Source organism: Zootoca vivipara, chromosome 7 (genome assembly GCF_965207765.1).
Source record: "Zootoca vivipara chromosome 7, rZooViv2.hap1.1, whole genome shotgun sequence".
NCBI classification, from domain to species: domain Eukaryota; kingdom Metazoa; phylum Chordata; class Lepidosauria; order Squamata; family Lacertidae; genus Zootoca; species Zootoca vivipara.
This window is the reverse complement of record NC_142590.1, coordinates 10,308,519-10,331,737: the sequence shown is the minus strand read 5'-3', so window position 1 is coordinate 10,331,737 and position 23,219 is coordinate 10,308,519. Positions and strand designations below refer to the sequence as shown.

At 43.0% G+C, this 23,219-nt stretch overlaps 2 protein-coding genes across 10 annotated transcripts in view; one reads left to right on the top strand and one right to left on the bottom strand.

Annotated features, from left to right (window-relative positions):
- Positions 1–152: 152 nt before the first annotated feature.
- ODR4 (odr-4 GPCR localization factor homolog) lies at positions 153–20,070 on the bottom strand. 6 transcript variants are annotated; one of them, XM_060276659.2, is made up of 14 exons: positions 19,746–20,070; positions 18,216–18,345; positions 17,246–17,380; positions 16,064–16,159; positions 14,106–14,212; positions 12,411–12,447; positions 11,878–12,018; positions 10,997–11,092; positions 9,315–9,383; positions 7,805–7,933; positions 6,703–6,793; positions 5,016–5,201; positions 2,576–2,668; positions 153–546 (listed from the first exon to the last, which is right to left on the bottom strand). In XM_060276659.2, exons 2-14 carry the CDS (start codon positions 18,312–18,314, stop codon positions 479–481), a joined length of 1,347 nt encoding a protein of 448 aa, XP_060132642.1. In that variant the 5' UTR covers positions 18,315–18,345; positions 19,746–20,070; the 3' UTR covers positions 153–478. The 6 variants fall into 6 exon arrangements, with proteins under 6 accessions (XP_060132642.1, XP_034979248.2, XP_034979249.2 ...); XM_035123357.3 differs by lacking the exon at positions 19,746–20,070 and adding an exon at positions 18,881–19,247; XM_035123358.3 differs by lacking the exon at positions 19,746–20,070 and adding an exon at positions 18,881–19,011 and having other exon boundaries at positions 18,216–18,364.
- The window catches only part of TPR (translocated promoter region, nuclear basket protein), a 52,660-nt gene continuing 49,467 nt past the window's right edge, over positions 20,027–23,219 (top strand). For all 4 annotated transcript variants that reach the window (XR_015950946.1, XR_015950945.1, XM_035121592.3 and 1 more), the window contains exons 1-2: positions 20,027–20,203; positions 22,542–22,646. Coding sequence is in view for 2 of the 4 variants with exons in the window: in XM_035121592.3 (XP_034977483.1) it covers positions 20,053–20,203; positions 22,542–22,646 (256 nt within the window). In the remaining 2 variants the exon portion in view is untranslated. The remainder of the gene's footprint in view (positions 20,204–22,541; positions 22,647–23,219) is intronic.

Sequence of the window (23,219 nt, the reverse complement as noted above, 5' to 3'; positions counted from 1 at the left end):
CTAGACTCCTAAGTGATGATCACAGTAATAGGGAGAGGGGGAGAACTCAGGACTCTTAAGGTATTTTTTAAAGTGTTGGACAGTTTAAATAAGAAAACAAACTTTGCACAATCCCACACAACTTCAGCATTTCTAGAAAAACACAAAATAACAACTTTTAACAATGGTCCTTTTAATTAGTAAGCAGAAAGGTAAGTAGACATTTGACAAATTCTTTGTGAACTTGGGAAAGTAATGTCGTATTAATCTGCCATATGATAGTGTTGGTTTCCCCCCCACACACACCCTCTTAAAAAACATACCACCTACACTATGGCATGCAGAAACAGGATAGCTGTTCTAAATAAGGATAGCTTCTGCTAACTGGTATTGTTAGGTGACACACTTGGTTGTTAAAGCAATCAGTTCTGGAAGCGTGCATCTTTTGAGGGCATCTGGGATGGCTGGAGTTTCCAGGTTGGCTCTTAGTATCTGAAGCCTAGTCACTGAAATAGTTGAAGGAGAAAGCTGCTGCGGATATTGCAACAGCCACTGCTATCACCACTCCTAAAAAAAAACGACAAAGGAAATGCAAATTCAGTACGTAAAAAGGAGAACTTGATTGTTAAAAAGCAAGGAGTGGGAAAGAGATTAGCAGAGACACAATGAAAGTCCCTGAAACACAGTACTTGTTCGCCAGCAACCTCCAAAATATACAAGGGTTCAGATAGCTATTTCCATTCTCTTCAACGATACGCACATTTTCTCAATTCCGTCACACACAACGCAAAGTATACAAAATCACCATGCTACACAATCGCACATATTGACTCCAGGCCCCACCTTGCTTCTCTGTGTTGGATGTAACATGTAGCTGACGAGTCTGTGCACAAAATCTAATTTCTGTGGGCACGATTGATATATGACCTTCACCCAGCAAGCTTGAAAGGTGTGAGCATGTGGGGTGTCCCACACTATGAGGCTGAATATGCAGAAAGGCTGAAAGTTTTTACTGCCCCTGTTCAAATAAGGTCTGGAAAGAGACTGAGGTTTACCAGATCTCTGCTGGCTAGGTTCAGCTTGCAGATAAAAAGATAGAGAGATAATTGACTGGACCTGGGCTAGATCTGCTCCAAATTTCAGGTACATTAACATTACCACAAAATGTAGAAGCAGGACCTTCAGAGCTGATTCATAGACCCTATAAAGGTGTTGACACATATATACATCAATTACACATGACATGCAGCACATTAGGCAAGGCAGGGCAAGTGAAATCCTGTTGCTCCACCGTACATTGCAAAGGCTTTACCAGACATGTGACAATAACACTTCCTCTCTGTACACTGACTAATCCCAGCCCCTTTCTTCAACTGCCATTTCCTTAGCTCAGGGATTTATCTGAGGCCTCTGACACAGATAACTCATTCTATCCTTTTGGACTTGAAGGTTCAGGCATCACAGATATCAACCACAACCACAGAAGACTAAGATAGATATTAAGAGAGACATCAAGTGAGAAAAACCGGAAAAGATGGGAGACTGTAGACTTAATTTGTGCATTTTCCATTTGTGTGTGGGTTGTTGTTGTTTTTACTTTCTCTAGCCGCTTCCATATGCCTATAATTTTATTTACACTCTGCTCTAAGGCCAACAGTCAAAAAGCTATACCAGGGCATTGCCTAGTAGTTTGTCCTGCCACCTTGCCCCAGTCTTTGAGGAATAGATGCTTGTTCCCAAACTAAAACCACTCCCATTTTACAGTACATTCCCATACATGTCTATTCAGAACCAAGTACAGTGGTGCCTCGCAAGACGAATTTAATTCGTTCCGCGAATCAATTCATTTTGCGAAAAATTCGTCTTGCGAATCGCGGTTTCCCATAGGTATGCATTGAAATTTCTTTTTTTGCCCATAGGAACGCATTAATTACATTTCAATGCATTCCTATGGGAAACCGCGATTCGCAAGACCAATTTTTCGCAAAACGAATTTGTCTTGCGAGTCACCATCAGATTGCAAGATGCATTCGTCTTGCGAAAAATTCGTCTTGCAGGGCATTCGTCTTGCGAGGTACCACTTGTACTGCTGGTTTCAGTGAAGTTTGCTCCAAGGTAAATGGATACAGGATTGCTACCTGGCAAATTGTTTTTGTTTTAAAGGAAAGGAAGGAAGGAAATTAAAACCAATGTTTAGGTTAACACAGCAGGCATTTGAATTCTGCTGCTTTAACGAATTGTTATAATTGCGCCCCTGCTGGCATGCAGTTTCCTAAAGTGGTGGCTAAGTAAATGCAAAACATTGGCAATATAGACTGTTCTATTAAGACCCTGTCATGCCACCCTCAGTTCTTTATGCCCAATGAGGCATCACAAATGACCTTCAAAATTGGGAAGCTCAAACTGATGCACTGTAGAGAGAATGCTCATTTGGGCACCAATATAAACCACAACGACTGCACTGGTTTCTCATTTCCCCCTCGGTTGTATTCAACTAAATCCTGTTCAAAGTAGAGCTTTTGAAATTAATGAATCTAAATTAGCCATGCAAATAAATGCAATAGGTCTACTCCAAGTAGGACTAGAGCCTACATACCTATATTTTGATGAAGCTTCAACAGAAGCACTTCTTTAGTCAACCGTTTCTCTTGCACAACATTTTGGAATTCCTTCAGGGGGGTTACTTCAACTGGTTTAAGAAAGAAGATACAAAAATGGTCTTTGTGGATTCACCCTAATCCCATTCTCACACACTTGTCTTCCCTCCTTGCCCAATAACACACAGCCTTGTCCAAACAGTTCGGAATACAGTAGCATCAGAAGCTCAGCTGCAAGTAAACATATGCAAAATGCATCTGCGTAATTTAGTCCGAGTACAGAATACCTACAGCCATGGGCCTTACTTACACACCACAACCACTGAAATGAGGCTTCAACCTCATATCACAGGGTGTAAAAATGCTAGGAAGGCTTTATCTCAACAATAATGCCAGAAGCGACTCAAAAGTGACTCACAGCTACACAGCTCTGTAGAGGGCAGAAGACCTATCGCTTGAGTTCATTAGGTCTTCCACTAGATAATAAAGAATGAGTACAGGAGAAAGGATTACCTTCACTGAAATCTTATTTGTGTTGATCTACTCAAGAGGACTTAACCCCTTGATGGTAGAAGCAGGGATTTAGCGAAGCCAATTCCTGATGCAAAACTTATTTGCTTATGCTAAAGAATAGAAAAGTATAGCAAATTCCATATCCAAACAAGTTAGGGTGTTTGTTAGTTTTTAAAGTGCAAGCTAATTTATGGATTATTTATTAATCCCACAAACTTCTAAAGTGGATGGTAATCCCAAAAAAATTGCAAACCAGGACGCTCACTTCTGGGTTTGAATTGGTTGTAAACTAGGCTGTTCGCAGACCAAGGTACCACTGTATAAGGAAATCAACACCATCTGTATTAGAGGGCAGAATCACCTTGTTTCAAACAAGGCAAGTTTCTAGAACTCTTAGCTGTCGTGTTGCCTTTTTCCTTTCCATTGTCCTTGCTTTCATGCCAGGACCACAGCCATAGGCAAGGGCTATTTTCCAAGTTTATACCCTGAATATTCAGTTTTCGTTTTACACAAAGAAAACAAGTCTTTTGCTCTTTTAAAGGTAAAGGTAAAGGGACCCCTGACTGTTAAGTCTAGTTGTGGACGACTCTGGGGTTGCGGCGCTCATCTCGCTTTACTGGCCGAGGGAGCTGGCGTTTGTCCACAGACAGCTTCCGGGTCATGTGGCCAGCATGACTAAGCCGCTTCTGGCAAATCAAAGCAGCGCACGGAAATGCCGTTTACCTTCCCACTGGAGCGGTACCTATTTATCTACTTGCACTTTGATGTGCTTCTGAACTGCTAGGTTGGCAGGAGCTGGGACCGAGTAATGGGAGCTCACCCCGTCGCGGGGATTTGAACTGCCGACCTTCTGATTGGCAAGCCCTAGGCGCCACCCGCGTCCTGCTCTTTTACTAAGTGCCAAACTAGATGTAATGCAGGAGGTTCCTGACTGGATCTCCAAAGACAACTTTCTTGTTCTGATTTGGACTGGGGCTGTAGCGTTTCCCACCATGCTGTGGCACCAATTCAAATACTGCCCAAGTCCTATTAGCTGCAAAAGGAAAAACATAATGCTCAGGTATCATTTTGATTGGGGCTGCAACACTGGAGGTGGAGGAGATAATTCAAAGTCCCATGGTGCTGCTTTTAGGAAAAGAGAGATGTTGGAAGATTCCACCAGGGATTGTTTTGGGCCCGTCTAACTTGGCCTTTGTAAGGGACGCAGGTGGCGCTGTGGTCTAAATCACTGAGCCTAGGGCTTGCCGATCGGAAGGTCGGCAGTCCCAGCTCCTGCCCACCTAACAGTTTGAAAGCACATCAAAGGGCAAGTAGATAAATAGGTAAACGGCATTTCCGTGCGCTGCTCTGGTTTCACCAGAAGTGGCTTAGTCATGCTGGCCACATGACCTGGGAAAACTGTCTGCGGACAAACGTCAGCTCCCTCGGCCAGTGAAGCGAGATGAGCGCCGCAACCCCAGAGTCGTTCGTGACTGGACCTAACAGTCAGGGGTCCTTTACCTTTTTTTTCTTAGCTTGGCCTTTACTCAGAAAGGTGAAGTTCCCATTTTCGGACTGAGTGCAAGGCCTATGAAGCATCACAAGCTACTTTTTAAAAATAAATGTTATTAAAATCATGTAAGTATTCTCTTACATTTTATGTTTAGAGTTTGGTTGTTTTGTACTGACCTTTGGCAGACCCCCACACCACACCACTAGGGCCCACTACCATGTTTCCAGTAACGCCACCATTTAGACCAATATGGATGAAAGTGAATAGCCTAAACCCAACTTTCCCTCTTGCTTGGACATCACTTATTCAGGCTCAAGTTTGAGGCAGAAAACATTTTAGGAGCCAGTGTTAATCTCTGCTTGCTCCACAGGTTGAGCTTCTCAGTAATTCTTGGCAAAGCGTAATCCGCCTCTTAACTTAGTGGCTATATTTACCCGTATTCATTTCCTCAGCTGTCTGCAAATCCTCTGGTTGAACAGCTTGATCCAGCATCTCAAGGAAGCGCTCTTGGATTTCCCGGGCTGTCTCGTCTCCAAACTTATAGTCACACAGCAACATGCTGGACCCAACAATGGGAGCAAACACTCTGCAAGGCAAGGTGTGGTACTCCCTGTCAGAATCTAGAACAGATATATAAAATAAAATGAAATAAAATAGGGAGAGAGGAAAGGCCTTGTTAAACACCACTAAGGGACACTGTGACTACTGGTATATACTCCAACATTTATTTGTTCATGCTGCATCAGTGCTATGTCACATACTCTCATTCTGCAATCTCAATTTTATATTAATTTAACTTACAACTGCACTGTGGGTGCTGCCAAGAAGCATATGGATTACTTGGTGAGGTATCAAATTTGAAAAATGAAACATACAAGAATGTTTTGATGGTGTTTCCTGCTTGGCAGGGGGTTGGACTGGATGTCCCTTGTGGTCTCTTCCAACTCTATGATTCTATGATTGAATATAACAATGTCACCAACTTGCATCCTTCCAAATCATTGGTGTTGACACTGAATGCATGTCAGAAAGCTCTGCTGAGGAGTTATCTGGTAGAAGGGACCGACTAGCAGCGGTGTTGGCATGGCTGTGCCAAGGGGATCTCAAGTTTGCTATCCTGTGCCACAGAGACTGATCACTCAGAACAGCTCACAAACATGGAGGAAAATATAATTTCTCAGTAAAGCTGCACAAATTCTCTTCTAAGGCTGTTAGCTCGCTGAAGCCACTGCCTGGTCTTCCAAGCTGGATTTATTCCGGGGGTGGGGAGAGAGATTTTACATATTAGATTGTAGCCAACCAAGTTCTACTCAAAGTAGAAGCAAGGAGATGAATGGACCAGTCCATTCATTTCAATGGGTCTGCTCCTAACTTTTGATACCAAGGTCAAGTGATGTGCAGGAGAAGCAGCAGTTTGCTGAGGAAGGTGGGAAACTGCCACCAAAAATTTAACCGGGATGTTTTACTTGCTCTCCTGTATGGGGGGGGGGGGGATGTCCCAAATGTATCCCCCCTCCTGCCCCTGTTGCTCTGCAATTCATTTTTACAGCAAACTGACAATGATTATCCGCTATTGCGGTCTGGGAAGTTTGGCTAATATATGACAAAAGGCAAACTTGAGGGCACAGAATGCTTCGAAGAAGAAGAAGGGGAAATGAGCCTGAACAATTTGTTTTGACTCTAAAAAGCCAACAGTGGTTGGCACATAAATGCAAAAGCATGAACATATGTAGACAAACTATGCCACCTAAAGAGGCAACTGAAAATTGCAGGCAATTAATAATATTGCCATTTCAATGGTGCAGTGGCATCTAGGCCATGTGCATCAGATTGTGCTGCAAGCAGTTAAGTTTGCATTCACTGCCCCACAAAAAGCAACAGGGAGAAACTAGTTTGAATAATTTGCTCAGTAAAAAACCTAGCTATTGTTAGAGCAGTACAGACAGCAGCTTCCACATGCAATACACAGACACATGGACTTACATGACTCCTTGTTTTCACTAATAAATAAACACGTTCTCCTATTTCCTTAGAAGGAATTCATTTTTAAAATCCAAACTCAAAGGCAATTAAAAAAAACCACCTAGATATAGTCGTACAATTCCTTCCGCCTGCTCTTACTTTTCTTTCCTGGTGTTTCATTTAGTAGCAGATCTTCAAATAACATTTCACAACGATCAGAGAGAGTGTTTATTATATCTCTCTTCAAGGCCTGCAAAGGCAAGAACAAAAAGATGCAAAGACATTCCAGCGTTTGTAGCCTCTTTCCATTGGACAAAAACTCAGGGAGATATTAAAGGTCAAACAAGCAATATGGGAAAGCTCAGCCTGCCTTCAGGGCCGGATAGCTGGTCCAGTTTTGGGCGAAGGGCCAAAGAATGGGTAATATAGTCCTGAGATTGCATCTTCTAGAACGCCAAAGAATCCCAGAAGTGAGACTGGAAGCTGGTGAACATGTTGCAAATGCTACCTGGTTAGGGTACCTTCAACAGAAGAAACCTGTGGCTTCTGACAGAGCAGGAAGGCAGATGCTGCAAGTAAACGGAAGCATCCTTAGCACCCTCAGTTGCAGGGGCTGGAGATGAAGAGGCTGGAGACTCCTGCTCTCACTATTTTTCCCTTTATCCCAGGCCCATGTGAGATATGGTTTGCACTTCGGAGACACACAGAAACCCAGGAGAGGACAGCCAAACCCTGGACTCCCAAGGTGGAATGCTAATGCAATTCATTAACTGTGGAGTATCAAACACATCTTTACATGAGCATGAAACGTATATGGAACTGTGATCTAAAGGCAATTACTGTTGAAACTCAGAAGGAAATCAATAGATGAGAAATTACTATATTTACTATCTGATCAGAGTAGGTATGTCACGTTCAGAACAGTATAATTCATAATTGCTGTTTTGACAAAAACTGCTAAAAAATAATAATGAACCCAGGTAAGGATATACTTGTGAAACTCCTAGCTAGGAATTTCCCTTCTGAACTCTATGTAACTGTGTACTATACCATTCCATTATGTTCATTTGTACGCTATTGTTCTTTTAGTTTTTACAAGTTTATTCTGCATTAATGCTCAGTAGGAAACTAAACAGTTTGAGGACCTTTATGCTGAAATTGTATAATGGCTGAAAATACAATAAAATCTTGTTTGCTAAAATATCTGGGATGAAAGGATTAAGACCAAATCCTTCAGTAGACTGAAGGGCAGCAAAAGTACCTTAACAGCATCTTTAACTCTGGGCTTGTTATTATGGATGTAAGCTTTGCATTTTAAAGCACCTTTAAGATTTATGGAGCCGCTGCATATCTGGACTGTTGCTGTGGATCTGGTGTTTGAACTACGTGACTGAAAGAGAAAACATAAAGAAGTCTCAAGCACAGGTTTCTCAATATCTCAACCACTTTCACTTTTCCAGATTTTACAGTTTTAAAATTCTCCGGCTATTTTATATGCTATGATCTGTTCTCATCAAAATATATTTAACCTGACCTTTTGCAACGTTAAAACATGGAGCTTTCTAGTATTCACATTGCGGGCTTACTCCCTTTCCCCTCTGTACAAGAAGATGACAGATGTTTCTATCATTCTGAAAGTACTATTGATCAGCAGTTTTCACCAGCAGTATAAATTAAGATTTTAACACTCACGATTTAAGCTTCAGTCTCAGTTAAAAAACTGCTTGTCAAAATTAGATGCTCTGCTGTCACAGCCATTTTAATCTTTTCAGGATTAGCACCAAGTCACTGAGCACAAGGGCCTCTACTTTTTCAACTGGCCTCTTGCAACATCTGTACAGACCCCAACTGATTTGACTTGCAACTTCATCTCTATAGGTCGGCAACCTACAACAACCTTTAGAGTAAGTTTTACATCCTATGGTTTACCACAACTCCCATCATCCATAGTCAGTAAGGGATGATGTTTAGTCCAACAACATCTGGGAACAGAAGTTTGAGAAAGGCTGGTTTAGACTGTTAATACTAAACACTTGTAGAGCACCTTTAGTGCTCATCAATGATGCTGAGAGATAGCAGCTATAAAGCAGGGGTGGCCAACTTCCAAGAGTGCGATCTACTCAGAGTTAAAAACTGGCAATGATCTACCCCCTTTTGGGGGGGGGTTCAGGTCAGGTCCTCTTTAGGGAGGAGGAAAGCGATGCTGAGCTTTTTTTAGGAAGGAAAACCCTGCTTTTGGTGGTTCAGGTCAAAATTGTTGAGCTTTTTTTAGGGACAAAAGCCCCATTTTTTTAGGGACAAAAGCCCCATTTTTTAGGGGTGCAGGGCTTCTTGGGGGGGGGAGCCGGTGATCTACCACAGACATCCAGTAATCCACTGGTAGATCACGATCTACCTGTTGGACATGCCTGCTATAAAGGGTTATGTGCTATATTCTGCATCTCTGCTGGAAATCCCACAATTTAGGTAGTGGACGGGAGAGTTCAACAGGGGACGTCCCAGCTTCCATCTCTTATAGCTGCTAAGCTCCCAAACATTAAGCTCAAACAAGAATCCTGTGGGAATTTAAATCAGCATGGAAGAAAAGGAAGTGACCTCCTCCATGGAGATATTCTGTAATACTTTAATGTTTATTTCATGGAGAAGAGGCAGAGGCCAACAAATAGTAGATTACATAAGGCCATCGAGTGAATTCATAGAAGAGCTGAGAACTGAACCGGGGACTTCTCACATCACTCTCTTTTTACCATTGCAGTGGTACATTTACTTACCAATTGCATTAAAACCCTCACATCAAGGCTCTGAGTAGCTGATGGCGTGTTTCCTCTTGCAGACTTTTTCTGTAAAGATAATTGAAACACAGAAAATGGCAGAGAAAATAATTCATGTGTTCCATATCCAAAGATAGAATTTGTGTGTTGTGAATTTTACAAGACAAATGTTGGATATTGTCAGGGGGACTCCCTACAAGGAGCCTCCTCCCATCCTCCTGACCAGCACTTCGCCCAGCAAGAGGGTCAGGCGGGGGAAATGAGGAGTGGAGCGGAATGGAGGAGGGAAGGCTCAGTGAGGTATCAGAGCCCATGCACCGCTCCAGCCAACAAGTGGAAGAGGGAGCACAGCCGCTTCCGGCACCCGAATTGAGGCGCACGCCCAAACGCAGGATCAGAGGGCGGCGTTTCGGGGTGCCCAAGCTATTATGCTGGCCCCGGAGCAGAAGGGCGCCATTGCCGGATTCTGCGAGTGACTAGGAGGTCATGTTTTCTGCTATCTCTGCACTGTAAATAATATGCACAATAAAACCTTAAAAGACAGAACGGACTGGAGCGTCTTTACTCGAGAGTAGCCGCAACAATCCCCTGACAGATATGTTTTTGTTTGTTTGTTTGTTTTAATGGTCCACGTTTACTCCTAACAGTCTTTGTGTGGAAGGACAAACGAAACTACAAATTCCATCCTTGGCCTCAGCCCTCAGCAGTCAAGGCTACAAAACATTATGGTGGTTACTTGGGACTTTGGGAAGCCCTATACTCAAAATACATTTGGTTTTGGGAGCGGGAGCGGGTGGGAGGTCGTGGAGGTTACTAGAGTAGGTGTAGATGAGGAATTGGTTAGGTTTGTGATTATATACAGTAATTAACAAGAACAGTTCTATTGAAACCACATGCTTGTACACATGAAACTTGAATGTAACCGTTAAGATGTTAAGACATTAAATGTTAAGTCTCCCAGCTCTAACTGGAAATTACGGAGAGCGAAGCTGGGATCTTCTGCATGAAAAGCATGCAGTCTACTACTGAGCAATTGCCCTTGACTCTGGGAGATACATGAACATTCTGAAAGGAGGAACACAGTTTACCAGTTACCAAGTATAAAGGTAAAATGTAAAGGACCCCTGGATGGTTAAGTCCAGTCAAAGGCGACTGTGGGGTTGCAGCGCTCATCTCGCTTTCAGGCCGAGGGAGCCGGCGTTAGTCCACAGAAACTTTCTGAGCCATGTGGCCAGCAGGACAAAACAGCTTCTGGCGCAACGGAACACCATGACAGAAACCAGAGTGCACTGAAACGCTGCTCTCCTTCCCGTCGCAGTGGTACCTATTTATTTACTTGCACTGACGTGCTTGCAAACTGCTAGGTTGGCAGGAGCTGGGACAGAGCAATGGGAGCTTACCCCATTGCAGGGATTCGCACCGCCGACCTTCTGATCACAGTGTGTGAAGTTCTTCTGGTCAATTGGCAAATCATTATGCATGCTTTGCTTACTACCATGTGGACAGTTAAAATACTGCTTGATCAGAAGAGATGCATGGCTTCAGTATTTGAGACTCATTTTAGTCACCTTTCCTGCAATACCAAAATAAGTCAAGCTATGCTAAACTGACTACTGAAAACACATACCTCTCTAAACATTGTGAACTATGCCAGCATTAAGACTCCATTGTTCAGCACTTACCTGCCCTTCCAGTAAGTCAGCATCTTCCTCTCTAACTTGACCATTGATCAGAAATACAGCTTCCTCTATCTGTTTGGCCCATCGTGCTAATCCATTCTTTAAAGCAGAAACAAAAGAAAAGGAGGCATGTTGTGTTGGTGAACAATCCATGACTTTAATGTTCAGCCCAATACATCTTTATTTACATGAGATCATCATGGAAGCCTGAACAATAGAGGGCTGTTCAATCATCAGACGCCCTAAACTTTTTTTAAAAAATCACATTTGTATCCTGCCATTCTTCCAAGGCAAGGGTGGTGAGCCTTTGGTCCTGCAGATATTGCTGAACTAAAATTCCCATCAGCTCCAGGTAGCATGACAATGGTAAAGGCTGATGGGAGTTGTAGTTCAACAACATCTGAAGGCAAAATGCTCCCCACCCTTGCGCCAATGAGTTCAGAACAGTTTAAGAAGGGCTGCATAACAGCTGATCACGGCCCACTTTTCGATTTTACATTCCAAAATATAGTTAAAACATGCCATACGTAAACACACCTACATAAGTGCTTATACCAGCACCTTAACATAGTCTCTAAAGAAGGGCCACCACATTCACTATGCGCTGTGTGAAGAAGTATTTTTTAAATCTGTCCTGAATCTTCCAAGTGGCTTAATGGGCAGAGTACAGAAGCTGTCCAGGCTCAGAAAGCAGCAAGGAAAGGCAGAATCCACCATAACTATATACATCATTCTAGCCAATATATAAGTGCACATTAATATAAATCATTATGATTTATTAAAATGGTATACCGCCCCTTATCTGTAGATCTCAGGGCAGTTCTACTCTAAATATTAGCTTAAATGGACAAGATGTAAGTCATGCATAGCAAGTGTTCTGTTACCCTTGTGTTTTTCTCTAAGTCGTGGCTGGCCAAGGTCACTGGTAGTGGGATGTGTATATTAGCATTAATTGTGCATTCTAACGATAACCATGATGTGGCAAGGCCATGCTGATATTTCCAGTCTGCCGGCTTGGCCGTACTCTAAATGAGGGAGGGAACAGAAGGAGAGGAGAGGAGAGGCTAAATTATTAAGGCAATAATTCAATGTTTCTTGCAGAGTCTGAACAATCTCCACATGCTTACCCACATATATGTGCAGAAGGCATTCACTCTAGATTAACATACACAGAATTGCAGTCTAAGGCAGTGTTACCGCTGCATCTGAAGTTAAATGCTTCATGCAAGCTGCTAAGAGAGACCAGCCCATTCCACCAAGAAAATGTATTCAGCAGGCTCTCTTGAAGTGCTCTATTGAGTACAGCAATAGCTTTAGGGAATCTGCCAATCATTTGAAGTGGGGTTTGCAAAACAATTCCCTGCCAAATTAGGCCTAAGGTTAACAACATCGTCTCCTACAAACAAACACAACTTACCTTTGGATCTTGTACGTCGTAAGTGCGGCAAAGCATTCGTTCCAAATTGAGGAATAATAACCAAGTGTGCTTAAAGGATGTTGTTTTAAAAGCCCCTTTAAAAAGAAGTCGTTTTCTACCTGTTCCTTTATGTCATGGCAGTGTCTGTATTCCCAGCTGTAGCTAAACACTCGCTAACTCTGAAGCAGCAGGAGAATAACCATGTATTCTAAGCGGTAACTTGGAAGTAGCAGGACGGGTGGCAAACTTTATGCAATTATCCAAATACTTAACGAGATGCCACATGGATCAGAGATGGGTACTACTATATTTAAAGCCCTAACGGCCTTTAAAGCCCTAAACGGCCTCGGTCCAGTATACCTGAAGGAGCGTCTCCACCCCCATTGTTCTGCCCAGACACTGAGGTCCAGTGCCGAGGGCCTTCTGGCGGTTCCCTCGCTGCGAGAAGCCAAGTTACAGGGAACCAGGCAGAGGGCCTTCTCGGTAGTGGCACCCACCCTGTGGAACGCCCTCCCACCAGATGTCAAAAAGAAAAATAACTACCAGACCTTTAGAGGACATCTGAAGGCAGCCCTGTTTAGGGAGGCTTTTAATGTTTGACAGATTATTTTATTTTATTTTTCTGTTGGAAGCCGCCCAGAGTGACTGGGGAAACCCAGCCAGATGGGCGGGGTATAAATAATAAAAACAATTATTATTATTATTATTATTAAAGCACCCAGCCCTGTAATCCCAAAAAAACCAATAGAGCAGGCTTCCTCAACCTCGTCCCTCCAGATGTTTTTGGCCTACAACTCTCATGATCCCTAGCTAGCAGGACTAGTGGTCAGGGATGATGGGAATTGTAATCTCAAAACATCTGGAGGGCCGAGGTTGAGGAAGCCTCCAATAGAGCCATGTTAAATAATTTGTTCCATTTGCTTTTCATAATCAGTGACCATATCCAACAGACAGAACTGTCCAAACCACCACTTCTCCCAGCTAAGCTGCTGACTGCTTGGGTGGAAGGGCCGTTGGCCGTTTCCACCAGTTGCAGGCAGTTGAAAGTCCCAGAATGGGTTTTGGGACACACTGGGTTGTCTAAGAGAGGGACAGATTTGGTCCAGGAGCTGTTAAATTGCAATCCGATCCATCACATAACAGGGATCACATAACACAGGGCCTGATCTGGGCGTGATCACTGCACTACCTCCAAGCTAGCACGATTATCTGCTCCCCGCCCAACCTTTCGCCCCAGCTGCCATGCATGGCAGGGCTGCAGATGTGGCAGTGGCACAGGGGGCAGGGGAGCAAGGCTGCAATCCAAACCTACCGTCTTTCTTTCAATCTTCTCATAGTGTGTAGCTCACAATGCAACCATCAAGTTAAACCCACAAATCCATCTGTATCTACAAATGCATAATGTTGGTGAACCTTGGTGTTAGTTTCCTTTGCAGCTATTGATCATAGGCTGAGTGGCAGCACGGGCTTTGGCACACAGGATGACCAAGAACCGGATCGTCGCACAATCCTGTGCAGGTTTACTCAGAAGCAAGTTGAACTGTGTTCCAAAGCAGCTTCGGAGTAATTGTGCAGAGTACAGTACAGAGACTGTAGTGTGACCTATCTAATTGAGACAGATCAGAGCACAGATAATCAAATCTATTTTACACATTAAACTGAAGGTCCTAATTTTAATGTTAAAAAAAAAGATACTTCTTTGTAGTGGAGCAAAGATGAAGAGCCACTCTGTCAGACACATCTTCTTCTGAGATCTTCCACAACCTCTTTCTAGCTACAGATTTTTCTACTGAAAACACAAGCTTAGAGAGAATTAAGAAGAGAGTTAAGACTGGTTTCTAATTCTCATTAAAAAAACGAAATAGAAAGAGTACAGGCACACACCCCACATACGCACAACTGTGCAACTGCTTTTACACAGGTCACCACGAAATACTGTATTGGCCTGACTATAAGCCGCAGTTCCCCCCCAAATTCCAACTGCGAAAAGTTAAAGTGCAGCTTATATTCGCGACCTTACAGTATGCAGCCAGGAGCATGGGGCAGTGGCGGCCGCCCCACAAAGCGGCAGCTGCCCCGCGCATAGTGCTCTGTCCTCTCCCTGGCCGGCAACACAGAGTGGCTTCCCCCACCTGACCCAGTATGCAGCCAGGAGCAGTGAGGAATGGAGCGGCTTGTATTCGGATGTTTTTTCTTTTCTTTTCTTTCCAACCCCACTCCAATTTTCAAGGTGTGGCTTATCTTTGGGTGCGGCTTATCTTCGGGCCAATATAGTAAATAAATAGACTGACATTCCCTTGCTTTGGGCTGCTGTGCAAGGGAGGGAAGATGGCCTTCAATTGACCAGCAGTGCAGGGCGGGAGGCACCACCCACCCACTTATGCCATTATGGCACCATTTCTGCAGGGTACCCTACTTGGCCCTTGCCTTCCGTGGCCAGGCGCTACTGCCATGCACACTGGCTCCCCTCAGGCAAGCAGGCTGGGCAGCAGCCCTGAGCCATTTCCAGGGTGAGTCTCTCTCTCTCTCTCTCTTCCCTGCCCCATGCACACACCCTCTTTATGCTCCACACTTTATGCAATTTTACTGATGGGAATGTAACCCCCACATAGTTGGGGGGGGGGGGGAGGGACACACCTGTTATTCAAGTTATAATGGCTAAAGCCAAAAGCTAAATATAATTCCTAAGCCAGAACATTCTCTACTCGCCATATGCAATTCAAGGAAATCTTAGCTGCAGAAAACATGTCACCATCGCAACTGATGTTCCCGAGTTTATAATCGTGAAGGTTACTTTCTAGGAGCCCCTATTACATTTGTAGTAGTGTTATGATTTACAGCAGCCTTCCCCAACCTGGTGCCTTTCAAATGCTCTTGGACTCCAACTCCCATCAGCCCCAGCCAGCACGGGCAAGGATAAGATCAGTTGCAATCTAGCAACATCTGAAGGTACCAAATTGAGGAAGTAGAATGCCTTATCCCTCTACAATGCCTGAACACCTTAGCATTAGGGGACCTAGAATCACAGAACTGTAGAGTTGGAAGGGACCACAGGGGTCATCTAGTCCAACCCCCTGCAGGAATCTTTTTGCGCAAACCCATGACCCCGAGATTAAGAGACTCATGCTCTACCGACTGAGCTGTCCCACTCTTCCACACAAACCTGCTTGGGTTTTAATACCTTAAGGGGAAGTCACTTTCTCTGCTCTGCTAGCAGCAGGGGCTTGTATAGAGGGGCTTTTTGGTGGCTGTAACCAGGCTCAGGAACTCCCTTCCCAAAATTCATTTCGTCTGCTAAATAGAGTCTTTTTATCTTGTTGCTTTGTAGGGCTTTTGATTCATTTTATTGACTGCTGCTCTGCTTTACTGTTCTATTTTATCCGATTCCATTTGTTCTTTATATGCTTGTTTATTTGCTAGCATGTTGACAGAATTGTTTCCACACACACATAATGGCTGTAAGCCACTTTGGGCACTAGGTTTAGCTGCTATTCAAGCAGTATTTTCTAGGACAGGAGTGGTGTACCAGTGGCCTTTCAGACATTGCTGGACCACAGTTAGCAGGCTGAGGCTGATGAGAGTTGAAGTGCAACAATATCTGGAGGGTAACAGATTTCCCACCCCTAGTCCAGAGGGATGCTAGGGGTATTTACCTTCCTTAGGGTATTTTGGATTTCTTTTGCCAGCTCTGGAGCTGCAACAGTAAAGACACCAAGGACTAGCAATCCCCCGGGAAGCATTCGTGACACCTACAAAGTCAGACAAACACAAATAACGTCACTGTTATTCAACTGACAATTTCTAACCATGTATAACATACGTTTCAATGACTAATGGGAGTCAAACCGTGGCAGCAATCATGGTAGAAGAACAGAGCAGATAAAAATCAGCATGCCTGTGACATCTGCCAAGCCCATGAACACAACATCTACAGGACATTAATTCAAGAATGGGCAACATAAAGTCTACTGGTAGTGACCTCCTTTTGCTATTCAAAGGGTTCTGCCTCTCATTTGTGCAGTTACAAGGAACAGACCCTGATTCCAATACAACAGTCAAGCAAAACTAACTATACAAGCTATAGGGATCTTGTCAGTATGTTTGTGATTCTTCAATTATAATTTTTTTCCCATTTTCATTACTCACAGTATTCTGTCAAACTTCCACATCCTTAAGCAGTATATTAAATACCACAACATACTCTAATACGGCACAGCACCTAGCAACCAGGGCTTGAAACAGGGAAACTCAGTTTCAAATTGCTCCTCAGGGTGGCCTCAGATAAATCACAACCTCTCCCCGTTATCTATGTAGGACGGTGGGCTACAAGTTTAACTAACTAACAAACAAAGAAATGTTCATTCAGGATCTCTTGATAAAATGCAGTATATAAATTGAATAAATCATCATCTTCGTCTTATTATATTACACAGATTGCCCATGCCTTCTTTAAGATAATGCAATTAAAAACATACTTGCAATGGCCCTCCAATTTATCAAATATCCCAGTGATCATGGTGAACACCTTGTCTATCCAATATATATGTTATGATTGTTTGAAAATTAGGACCAAAAGTACAGTTAAGGCCACATCAGAAGTCAAAACAGACAGGAAGATGCCAGGATATGAAGTATCAGGAGTCAGCTAAGTTTACAGCTATCACAGGTATGCATAGCATTCTAATATTTGTAAAGGTCTACAGTTTCAGACTATAAACTACAAGAACACAGTACTTAGCAGTAGCTTAGAAACCAATTATCAAAGAGAAACAGCATTACAAGAAAAACAGCACTTTTCAGAATGAAAGCAACTGCAACAACTGAATGTTTATGACCTGATTGGCGTGTGCTGCGATCCATTCTTCATCAATATTAGACAAATCTGAACGACGACTTGTATTGCTTTTACTTTCCTCCTCTTTTTGAGGTGTTCGAATGGCTAGGACAACATAGTCTCTTTGCTGGGAACACTAGAAATAGGGAAGGAAGGAAGTAGCTTTGGAGAGAGAAAAGAATCCAAGTTCAACCCTTCAGCACTTTTACAACTGTCCATCTACCACAACATGTGTGTATATATATATATATATGTATACACACAAAGAGTGTTGCAAGAAGGCTAAAATCAATGCATTTTGGTGTGCCTAATTCAGTCACTTCGTAGGCTCAAACTGTGAGTAGTTTCCATAATGAACCCCCCACCCCAAAACTTAGTCCCTCTCTGGGAAACATAATAGCAGCTAACAGCATATCAAATTTAACACAAGATTTGGCCGAAAATAACTTGGTTTTCAACGTAATGTTTCTAAAATGTAAGAATAATATAATAAACCTCAAATAACCTGATTTGTTACTGTTCTGGAACAACTGACAAAAGACAGCCCTTCTAAACTACTATTCTCTGACATTTCAAGAAGAGATTGGTCTCAATCAGTGGAACAGCTCCAAAAGAGCACAAACCAGCAGGAAATTCACCTGTGTGGACACCATGGGGCATGCACAGAAGAGACCCTCCTGTTGGATTGTGCTTTTAAGATGCAACCCAAAACATACTTACCAATAAACAAGGATAAACTTATATCTGTGTAAACAGTAATAGAATCACACTATTAATTGCCAGCTGGAAACACCCAATTGTAACGTAAGGAGTAATTACGTCGTGGGCAAGATACAGCAACAAACAAATTTAACAGATGATGATGATGAAACTCTATGAGCATTTATTCAGAGAAGAGGCTTCCATCACAATGACACAGAAAGCAGGGTGGGTGGATAAGGTCCCACTCAACACACACATAGCAAACTTACCTGCCCTACCAAGAGGCCGGTGAGAAGGGCTTGCGAGTTGGTGGAGAGCTCCGACAGATACTGCCCAACCGCTTCTTCCACAAAGTAGCTCCTTCCCATTATTGCAAATGTCCCATAGCCCAGTCAGCAGCTGGCAAATGAGCAAAACACTGGAAATTAAAGGACGAAAAGAGAAGCAAAACAGGTTTCTACTCTGAGAAAAGAACATATGCTCAGGATAAGCCTTTGGTTTTACATCCTTGTTGTTTAGGTGTTTAGTCGTGCCTTTTTTAAATGTGTTTTTTTTGGGGGGGCGGCTATTGGGTTGTTGTTTTTATTTTTATTATGTATTTTGTGGTTTTATATCTTGATTTTATTCTGTGAACCGCCGAGACGCCTGGGTATAGGGTGGTATATAAATTCAATAAATAACAATAAGCCACAAATTCCACCAAAAAGGCCGAGCACGGTGCAGACCCACCGCCCGCGTTGACTTTTTCCCACACACCTCCGCCAGGCTTCCCTAACCTGGCGCCCTCCAAGTGTTTTTATGCTGTGGCTCCCATCATCCTTGGCTATTGTAGCTGATGCCGGTGGGAGTTTCGTTCCAAGATATCTTATCTGTTGGGCAACAGACATTTCTTTCTGAAGAAAGATTCCCAGGTAAGGAAGCCCGTCACTCTCACCTGCCCACGTACCACCGTCCAGCTTCTTTGCCACACACTGAGGTGTGACACTGCCCGTCATCTTTAGGCGCCGCCGCTCTCCTGTCAGCCTTTCAGTGACGCAACAGACTCGACACACAGGCGCATAAGGGGAAAAATATCTGCGTTCTGCACCCGACATATTGAGTGTGGCGGAAATAAGACTAGAGCGCCAACAACCCCTCCTCTTTTTTTGTCTTCATTATTCCCTTCTACTGCTTGCATCTGCCATCTTTAATCCACTCACCTATTTTTTAAAACTTTCGTTTGATTATTTGCTTCTGGTGTTTAAAAAAAAAGGAAGGAAACTTGCCACACCCGATATGGCGGACAAGCTCCGCTCCCAAGTGCCTTTGCGATTCCGGCGGCGTTTCAATCTCTATATTTCACCATAGAAATAAGCAGGGGGTTTTTTCCTCCAACAAACCATTGAGCAACCATAGAAGTTAAATCAAGACCGACAACTCCATTTTTCTGGAGCCCAAACTACACAGGTGCTCTTGACGCCTTTTTCTACAAAAAAGATGGATCTTGTGACTACTGCACCAGTGTGCAGTCACAAGTTAGTGCATTATACTGGAGTTGCAAGGATGCTTAGACAGATGTGCATGGAAGTTCGCGTTGCAAATGTGTGTTGCGTGGTATGCATTATGTTTAAAAGCTGTAGAGGAGTGCTCTCCTTCAGTTTTCCTGTAACAGGAAATCCTTTCTAAGGACACTTGCCTAAGCCAGAAAATATTTTAGAAGCAAAATATTCTGGCCCTGCAAGCTAGGGATATTATGGGAGTTGTAGTCCTATAAAACAGCTGGAGACCCAAGTTGGAGAAACACAGCCGTTCATACTTACTTATTTACCCGGAAGCAAACGGTGACGGAGGCACGTTTCTATCTCTGTGTTTTGAGCATTTCTATCTCTGCGTTATTGAGCTGCTCAAGAAGCTGGCACCTTCCTGTTCTCTGCGCTTGCGCAGAAGCCGACCTTCCTCTCCCCCCCCCCCCCGCGTATTGCATCCGCCCTCCCCGAGCCGCCACTCAACCCTTTTTCCCAGCCTCTCACGGGCCGGAAGTAAAGGCGCGCGTTGTGGGTCGGAGGTATCGTGGTTTCCGCTGTTGTCGCCGCCGCCGAGCTCCTTCCCTCAGGTATCCCGCCCAAGATGGCGGCGGTGCTGCAGCAGGTCCTGGAGCGGGCCGAAGTGGCCAAGCTGCCCAAGTCCGCGCAGGGGAAGCTCGAGCGGTTCCTGGCCGACCAGCAGAGCGAGATCGAGGCGCTCCGCACCCGGCACGAGCGCTACAAGGTGGACAGCGGTGAGTGGAAGGAAGCCGAGGAGGGCAGGGCGGGAAGCGGCCCGAGGGACCCGGAGTGGTTCATGCGAGGGAGGCGGGTGGCTGCTGTTGCTTCTAAGGTTAAAGTAGGTGGGATAAAAGCAGAAGCAAGAATGGATTCAGACGGGGCAGATTATGCAATCCTTTTCTGCCACTATAACAACAGCAGCAGCAGCAACAACAACAACAAAAATAATTTTATTGGTGTGAGCCGCCCTGAGCCTGGTTTTGACTGGGAAGGGCGGGGTATAAATAAAAATTTATTATTATTATTATTATTATTATTATTATTATTATATAAGCAATAAATAAATATTATAATGCCAGATTATTATTATTATTAGTTAAACTCATAATAATTCTTTGTTGTTTACATGCCACCAGTCTGGGCCACTTCCAACAAACTAAAGCACAGTAAGACATCAAGTTGGATGAGGGACCACGTGTTGAGATTTCCGCACTGCATGGGGTCAGACTAGATGGCCCTTGGGGTTCCTTCCAACTAGATCTATGATTCTATGAATTAGAACTGTGTGTGATAGAGAGAGAGAGAGAGAGAGAGAGAGAAATATATGAAAACCATACAATACAAATGCAAATACAACAATAAAAACTGCATGCCATAATCATCATCATAATATTGGCAGAAAAGGCCTGCATATACTGTAAACAATAAATTATTATTATTATGCAAGTTTAGCATTATTATTAATCATAATTAATTAGTTAAACTCATAATAATTATTTATTGTTTATATGCCACTACTCTGGGTGGCTTCCATCAAGTTAAAGCACAGTAAGGCATCAAACATGTAAAACTTCCCTGTATGCTGTTCATCCACAGGTCACAGGGCGGCTCGTGACATAGAAATACGGAATGCATAATAATAACTTTTTTGTTTTTTCTCGTACTGCTCATAGGATCATGGAATTGTGGAGTCCATATCTAGTCTACTCCCTGCAGTGCAGGAGGGTTTTTTGGGGTTTTTTTGCCCAATGTCAGACTCAAACCCACACCCCTGGGTGCTTTACCGATTGAGCTACACCAGCAGTGCCAGACATCATCGCCAGCATTATTACATTTATTTACAACCTGCCTTCCTCCGCTGAAGGCAGTTTGCAGATAAAAACCACGACCAATAAAAACATGGGTGGGGGGGGTTCATCTATTTAAGACACACACACACACACACACTAACTGGTGCAGCAATAATACTGCACATTTGCAAAGCTGAGCAGGGACATGAATGGTTTTAAATTGGATAAGGGACCACATGTTGAGATTTCCGCACTGCATGGGGTCGGACTAGATGGCCCTTCCAACTAGGTCTACGATTCTGTGAATTAGAACTGTGTGTGTGAGAGAGAGAGAAATCTATGCAAACCATACCAAAGCAAATATAATAAAAATAGCATGCCACACTCCTCCAAAAGCATAGGTGTTCCAGGCATTTGTATATGCCATTATGGACTAAGAGAGCAGAGCAGTTAGCACCCAAGATGCTTGGGGTTTTATTTTTCTTTCTAAATTGCTCCTGTTGAGTATATGTTCACATTTAGGAAACAAGTCATGGAAGGTGCAATTATAACTCTTGCTCACATGGAAGTAAGCCCCATTGACTTACCACTGAGCAGATGTGGTTAATGTCCAGGGCCTTAATTTTCTGAAAATGGGCTATAGAAAAATTCAGAGGTACTTGTGAACCGGATCAATATAAAAGTAAAGCTGCTATTTAAGTGTTGGAATTTTGGGTACTTGTGCTTAGGGCAGCATGTTGTGTATAACAGAGAAATGTCTAGCGTGGTATGAGATTTTCATTCCTGGGTACATTTTATGATATGTAGACTACAGCTCTAGGAAAACAGGTACTATTATTAATTTCTATTTTATGTACTGCCATTCATCTAAAGATTGCAGAGTGGTTTACATTACAACATAACACAAAATATATAAAATGTAACAACAAAATCCCACACACAAACACATTCACGTTTAAAAGGACATAGATTGGACTGTGAGGAAGATAGGTGACCTAATACCATTTTAGAACAGCCTTCTCCAGCTTGGTGCTCTCCAGATGTTTTGGATACAATTCCCATCTTCCCTGAACAATTGTCCATTCATATTGAGGCTGCTGAGAGTTGTGGTCCAAAAAAATCTGAGACTGATGAATAGAGTAAATAAATAAATATTTCAGATAAAAAATTGTGTGCTTTTCATGAGGATTCGTGCAAATTTACATAACTGAAAGGCACACTCTGACTTGAATAACTCTGAGAAAGTGCAAAATTTGAACTTGTGCTAATGCATGTTTTGCAGAGCAACAATATTTTGAAGTAGAAAAACGACTTGCTCAGAGTCAGGAAAGACTCGTAAATGAGACACAGGAATGTCAGAATCTCCGACAGGAGCTCAGCAAACTCAGTAAGTACTGCTATTTATTAAGGTGATCAGTAAATACTATTAGTTGTATTTATTTTGTTATTTTTCTGAAATATGTATTGAAACAATTAAAGGTTATTCAGTTTTTCAGTGAAAAAATTGTTTGCTGAGAGAAGAATTACATTCTGTAATAAAGGTAAACATTTTGTTACTTATGTAATAAGTATGTAATATGTAATAAAGGTAAACATTTTGTTACTTACTTCAGTATGTTGCTGAAGAATTTTAAAAAGGCAGAATCACGAAACCAACTCTGAAAATAAACACGTAACAAAACCCCTTTCAGGGTGGAGTAAAATGCTTTTTAATATGCCTAGCAGTACACACAAAACCCTAATAACTACTTCTAGAAGTCAGTGTATATGCAAATGTAGCTTCTACGTGATGCTAAGGCTTGCAGTTAAGCAAGGGTGGTGTTCTATAGGGATAATCACAATGGAGAAGAATCTCGTAACAGAGGTGGACATGTTGAGAATTCTACATTCTTTCTTGTCTACTAGACATACATTTGGAGTGGCCAGTTGGCTGATCTCAGTCAGTTTCATATCCTGACAT

What these genes read in the sequence shown, in the direction of transcription:
- ODR4 (XM_060276659.2), bottom strand. Translation starts at nt 18,314, where the DNA reads ATGGGAAGGAGCTACTTTGTGGAAGAAGCGGTTGGGCAGTATCTGTCG. An exon ending in CCGGCCTCTTGGTAGGGCAG is followed by an intron (nt 17,381 to 18,215) that starts GTAAGTTTGCTA and finishes CCCTATTTCTAG; the next exon opens with TGTTCCCAGCAAAGAGACTA. An exon ending in TGAAACACCAGGAAAGAAAA is followed by an intron (nt 5,202 to 6,702) that starts GTAAGAGCAGGC and finishes TATCTGTTCTAG; the next exon opens with ATTCTGACAGGGAGTACCAC.